This window comes from Mytilus trossulus, chromosome 1, assembly GCF_036588685.1.
Source record: "Mytilus trossulus isolate FHL-02 chromosome 1, PNRI_Mtr1.1.1.hap1, whole genome shotgun sequence".
Lineage (NCBI taxonomy): Eukaryota > Metazoa > Mollusca > Bivalvia > Mytilida > Mytilidae > Mytilus > Mytilus trossulus.
The window spans coordinates 14,232,919-14,240,100 of NC_086373.1; the positions used below are offsets into that span (position 1 = coordinate 14,232,919).

Genomic DNA, 7,182 nt, shown 5'->3' on the forward strand with positions numbered 1-7,182 from the left:
ACTGATAAAGAAAGTTTATACTGTTACCAGGAACATATATATTGTTAGATAAACTGTAATCAGCTGTCACATTGTATTGGATTTTGACATTAAAATTTTTGTGCAAAATGTTTTCTGCTTTTTCTTTCTTTTACATATATCTTTTGGTTTTCAATTCTAGCGTTTATATTTATTCACCATGCATAGATGTATTTTGTCACCTGTCTGGATTTTTTTTTTAAATAATAGCCAAACCCGGGATTACCATTATCCGCTTCCGGAATCGGATCCGATATTGTAATTGTCTTCCCCAAAAGCCATTTTATTTTCACTGTTGTTTTGACAGATGGAGTGAGATACGATTTTACTCGGATTTACACATTATTTGTCGGCGATTTTCTGTATAAATCTAGCGGTTGAACAAATTGAACATCGCTGTCATGGATAGTAATGATGAAAATAAGTTTGAGATCGTTTATTAGAAAACTTTGGTAAAAATGTTTGGAAAGTTATTTTTTTATTTTCTTACAAGGTCCGTCGGGAATGTTGGGCGTAGCTAGTAACCAAGTAGAAAGTCCGACTGCAAAAATGGAAGGTCGCAGACCTCGGACCACCGCTAATTTGAACCCCTGCGTCCAAATTGAAAAGATACGAAATTTCGTATTCTAATTCAAAATTGTCGGCAACAGCGTGATCAGTTGAACTTATTTTAATAGACTACTGACGTAGTTGACTACGTATTGATGACAAACAATATTCCTACGACTTTTGCAATTTGGGAATCTAAACTACTTGTCTTTAGAGATTTTCGGCGATTAAATATTTCATACATTTGTTCTTTGACATCTTAGCCAAAAGCTCAGGGGATAATACATAAGGATTCTTAATGTGCTCTACTTCCTATGTGCAACTTCAAAACTTTTGGGAAAATCGACGATCGTTTAATGTTTTTTTGGTCATATTTTTTGTAATCCGGAATGAAAAGTATGAAAAAAATGTCCAATAAGTTATAAATAACATAATATCCAGCTAGATAATAACAATGGCACGTATTTCAGCATTTGTTGGGTAGCACACAAATCCAGGTTGCTCGCATAAGGCAGCTTAACTGCCTAAAAATACATATACATTTAATAAACCTTAACTTGCACTATCAAAATCAAACATTAGTATTGGCCTCTTTCTTTTTGCATTAGTAAACCCTATCGTTGCAACTCTTGTTCAGTTCAGGTGATTCCCTAATTACCTTTTTTAACCTTGATTAATCTCGAATTAATCGAAATGAACATCGGTACACTATTTTTGCCTTAGTTGAGGTAATTTTCGTACGCTTCCTTGTAATTTTAGAATTTGGTTTTTAGGTAAAAATTTGATATTGTTTCTCTGATTTATTCATTTCCATTTTTTTTTAAACCCGAGATGATTAAAAGATTGACATATTTGTTGAACAACCATATAATGTAGAAGACTGTTTGTTAACCTCTTGTATCTTGGTGGGGTGTTTGTTAATTAAATCAAAATTTCAACAATGTCATTGCAGAAGAACTTACTACTAAAACCGAGCTGAAAATACACTCGGTGACTAGGAGACCACCATTACCAGTTCGACGTAGTGCTAGCAAAAGAAATAAAACTTTATAAATTTCGTTCGTCTAACGCGATGTTCAGGATTAACCTTCTCAGGAACACTTAAACTTTAACATTTAAAAAAAAATTGATGTGTAAGTAGTAACGCTGCGAGCTATATGACCAAAACGGAACTGAGCAGAACGGCCAAATTTACCGTCAACTTTGCTTGAGGTAGTTATTTTCTTAATAATGTATAAATGTACCAAGTGCATTTCATAGTCTATGGGAGACATGTGAACACAAATCAGTTTGAGGTTGACATCAGCGAGATACTTACTATTTGATTGACAACACGGGTTACGCTACATTCATGAATCCTTCAAAACACAGTTGTTATTCATATGAATCAAACTATTGTCCACTTATACATTTATTTGTCTAATTATACTTTATGCAGGAGTTTCATTTCTTCAATACTCAGCTAACTTTATCATTTAACCTCAATTTTAGATATATTCACGCTGTTATTACACTTACAGTTTAATGTTCGATGTTGAAATTCGTGTTTATCCTAACATGAAATTAAGGATACCATAGATATAGTTATTTATAAGATTCTTATCTTTATACTGGGAAATTTACACTAATATTCGGTTAAGAACTGAAATTAATTGATTTAATTTTTTTAAATTTAAACTTGCCATATGTATCATTGTATATAGCAACCCGTCTATGGTGCATAGTTAATACAATATTGGTAGGTTTGTGCTATATATCAGGATTCCATAAAATTTTAAATAATATTAATAAAGGAGTTACAGTCATTATGAGACACTGTCATGACACGGCTATCAGATCGAAATGAAATTGCTCAAATGCTCACAAATATCGTTCAATTGCCGAAACTTAAAACTTCGTCCTCATTTCCTTGTTTGCAACGTCATCACATTCGATAAACCGTAAGATATCTACTTGTCGGGAGCATCAAGGATAATGAATACACAATACTCACTCATCTAGTTTACCCAAGTTCATGAAAGTTTTAGATGGATCTAGTGGTACTCAATTTGTATATGTCTCTACAGTGTTATAACTGTTTCTGTTTTATGTAGGTTTTGGTTCCCGGTTTGCCTACAATATGGTTGTCATCCTATAGTACACCGTGCCAAATTAATATGATCCTTGATTGACATAAGTTTATGTCACACGGAAGACATTAACTCTGTAAAGATTGTGTTTTTGTGCATTAATTATAATGCATCACTATCTAAAAATACTGTTAGCTCTTTTTATTTTTATACTTTCTACAGGTATTTTTACCTTTAATACTATTTTTGTAAGTTGCTTCAGTACAATCATTAAAATTATCTAAATTCGAAACAAAATTTGACGTCTCTTATTTCTAAATTGATTAATTGAAAATATTCCTTTGACAGTATACTTAAAACGGTTTTGTAACTTTTAATGGATAAAACTTTAAAGAAAATGACTAGGCAAAATTAAACATATACTTTATATGAGGGGCGAAAGACACCAGAGGAATACTCAAACTCATATAGAAGAGGGGCGAAAGATACCAGAGGAACACTCAAACTCATATAGGACGTGTCATGTCCAGCCTTTTGGCTTATTGTTTTAAATCCTCAAAATACATTATAAATCTATAAATTATCATCAATTATCATCATTTATAAAATGGATTTGATCCGACTGTCATACAAATGAGAGTTTAGCGCTTTAATTAAGGTTCAATCCACCATTTTGAATTTCTACATTTTAGAATGCCTGTAGCCTGTACCAGGTCAGGAATATGACAGTTGTTGTCCATTCGTTTGGTGTGTTTTATCATTTAAGTTTGCCATTTGTTTAGGGACTTTCCGTTTTGAATTTTCTTCGGAGTTCAGTATTTTTATTATTTTACTTCTTAGATGTGCACATGACATAAGTCCCTTATATATCAGTATTAATATTTTTCCGCTCCGCTCTCCTATTTGATGTAAAGGGTTGCAATAATGCAAATGTACTTCACGCCTATATATGACTTCTTTTTGTAAAAATCATATATGATTACCTCAAAAAGTGACCCTTGCTTCCGGATGACAATTACATGAACATCTTTTTGTATATAAAATATCTTTTTAGATAAATTAAAAGCTGAAGTCTAATTTTGCCCAAAACTATTATTTTCATCAAGGAGGACAATGTTAACATGTATTTGACCTCATAGTGACATTAAAAATAGCATGTTTGCACTTAAGTGTCCTGATTATATCCTTCTATTAATTCATCAATAAAATTAACTTGACTTCCAAAGGATTGGCGTATTTTTACCATTTTTACATATTCAGAAAAACCGGATACAATAATTTGGTCTGAGTAGAATTTCCCGATATAATTCTAAATTTTCTGAACGTAATTTTTTTTTAACAACAATCACCACGTGCATATGCATAGGACTTCTATAGACACATTTAATGTGAAGACAACTACTGCAATACTGCAAGCATATTTACAGTTGTTCCACGCGATTTATTCCGTTCGATATACTCATTAAAAGTGAAGATAACTAATGTTATCAATCAGACGATAAATTAATGGAACAGTAATCTACCGATTTCATTAATAAGACAAATCAAGATAACATGAAAGAACGTAGATAATCGAAAGGACTCCAACATGATTGAGACCGAGGGGGACAAAAGAGTAACCGCCTCCTGCTATACATTTATCAACTGCCATGCGAATCCATACTCAGTCACAAAGGAGAATTGGACACACTCGGTACATTACCCATTAGAGTATTACGAAATTATGTTATCAGTAAGTTGAGACACAGACATACCGTATTAGTCATCCACTTTGTGATAGCTCAAATTTGATATTACCTCCTCATACGGTTATTGGAGCGTATTTGATGCAAGGAGTAATTCCCTGTTGTTGAAGACCATATAGTGTGAACATGCAAGACTGTAACGTGTCAATTGAAATATGTAAATACTTTATACGATTGGACTAAGTGTATATTACTAGAGAAAAATTGTCAGTTAATAATTGGGAAATTGAAATCATCACGTTTGTCATAGATTTTAGTTTGAAAAAAGTAAAATCACAAAAATACTGAACTTAGAGGAAAATCAATTCGGAAAGTCCAAAACAACACGGCAAAATCAAACAACAAAACGCATCAAAAACGAATGGACAAGAACTGTCATATTCCTGACTTGGTACAGGCATTTTCAAATGTAGAAAATGGTGGATTAAGTCATTCATATGTATCAATGTTAATAAAAAGATTAAGATATAATGAAGACCTTTAAACTTCGGTAGTATCCTTTATCTTATTTTCTCTTGGATATATGAAATACAAATACTAATTGAACAATGAGTTATTGAGTGACAGGATATCATTAATAAAATTGAAAGTGAAATGAAAGAACTTTTAACGCTGAAGATTTTCTTTTTGTCGTTAGAAAAATATGTATGAATACAAAGTAATCAGTACGTAGAGGAGCACAATAAGCAACAATTGAATTTTCGAAAGTCTTAAAATATCAATCCAACACACCTCAACAATTTTTTTTTATATAAAAAATAAAATAAAGCTAAATAAGAACAATGTCTATTTATTCACACATGTCTTTAATGTAGAACAATGACCACGGTCATCTGTAATGAAACATAAAACATTATAAGCAATAATAGGCACAGTTCAGTTCATAGTTATAAGTAGCAAATGTACATAAGCAATTATAACCCTCTATCTCCCCTTAAGTTTTTGGTTCCTGTAATGTTCCATTAAAGGTGGCAAATACTTGTATACTGTAATATGACTAAGATGATATCACACTAATCTCCGTTAGTTGAAATGCGAACTGAAAATTCAAAATGTCAATGTCATGATTGTTAATCCATACTATAATCTGAATGCCAGGCAGGTGGTCTACTAGCACGACTAGATTTACGTTGTGGAGTAATTTCTGTCGGAGTAATAATCAAAGGAGGAGTGTTGGTGGTCGGCTGTGTTCCTTTGTTCACTAGTAGCGTTTCTGTGAATTCCAAACGACGGCGCTCATGATGTGTGTTTTCAACTGTAGGACTTTTGAATGAAGAAAGTCCTGTCTTGGGCGTTTCCGGAATGTGAAGTTTTTGCTCGCTAGGCAAATCTTGTGAATAGGTAAACTCTGGTGTAGAGCTGTCCTTGGAGTCTGAAGTTGTCTGACCAAGTGGATAATGCTTTTCACGAGTAGAATCTTTAGGAGTGTCCATTAATGTATCAGACGTCGGTTGTGGTACTTGTTTGGTGTCCAATGATGACGGGACAGGTACATTCTTATAAAAAAAGGTCATCTTGTAGGGTCTTTGTTGTTTTTATGCCCTTGACAGGAACATACTTTCTGAGAAATTTCCTGTTGCGTAAAGTTACTCTCCCAGAGCCATCAACCTTCACAGCATATTGATCAAATTGGCGGACTTCAATGATGATGCCAGTTTTGTCCCATTTGAGTGGGTAATGCCCTATTTGGTTTTGAATACGCACACAATCGCCAGTTGCAAGTTGAGGCAATCTTTTGGTATGTTCTGATAAGCGTTCACCCTGTTTGATGTGGCGGTTTCTTAAAGCTTCTTCACGGGCATCTAACGTTTCCCTCCAAGTATTGTGAGGAGAATATCTTCCTGGTGGAATCGGAATGAAATCCCTGATTGGATGACCAAAGACGCACATTGCAGGGGAAAGTTTTGTGTCTCTATCAGGTGTATTTCTGTACTGAAGCATGGCCCGTTGGAATGCATCCGAGTCTAGATCACCTTTAGGACCAGTGTTGTCAGCAATCATGCGTTTGACGGTTTTTACTCCAACTTCCGCCCTGCAATTGCTATGAGGGAAGGACACTGACGATAGGCGATGGTGTACACCCCAGTCACGAAGAAACTGTCTTGTAGCAGTAGAGGTAAATTCAGGACCACCGTCAGATGCTAGTTCGTCGGGAATTCCAAAAGTGACAAATGTGCGTCGAAGACAGGTTATGAGTCCGGCTGCTCCATTTGATGATCTTTCAACAATTGGCCAGTTTGAGTATCGATCAACTATGACCAGGTAACAAATCCCTTTGTATTGAAAAAAATCAGAACAAACACATTGAAACGGGTAGTCTGGTGACATTAGAAGTGTAGGTGGAGCACTCGGGTTAGAAGATGCTATCCGATTACAATGGTTGCATCCGGCTCTTTGTGCTGAAATAGCAGGGGTAATACCTGGCCAAAAAAACTGATGACTCTGCTCTAGAAATCATTGTTGTTACTCCTTGGTGAGCTGCGTGTAAAGCAGACAACACTTCATCTCGGAGGCTTGGGGGAATGACGATTCTGTCCTTGTATATTATAACACCATCAATAGTGTAAAGGTGTTAACGGAATTGGAAGTATTCCCGTAATTGCGGAGGAAATTCATGACGAAATTCAGGTGTACCAGACTCAATTAAGTTGATAAGTTCATTCATATTGTCGTCACTTGCTGTAGCGGTACGAACTCTGTCCCAAGTGACTGATTTGACTGCAAGCGAATCAAGCGATGATACGGCTGATATAAAGACACTGTTATCTATTTCAGTAGCATCCAATTCTGAATCTTGATGG

General features: G+C 34.7%; 1 protein-coding gene across 1 annotated transcript; it reads right to left on the bottom strand.

The window, feature by feature from the left end:
* Positions 1-5,878: 5,878 nt before the first annotated feature.
* Positions 5,879-6,709, bottom strand: LOC134720659 (uncharacterized). The gene has a single exon (XM_063583462.1). It carries the CDS (start codon positions 6,707-6,709, stop codon positions 5,879-5,881), a length of 831 nt encoding a protein of 276 aa, XP_063439532.1.
* Between the last annotated feature and the right edge of the window lie 473 nt (positions 6,710-7,182).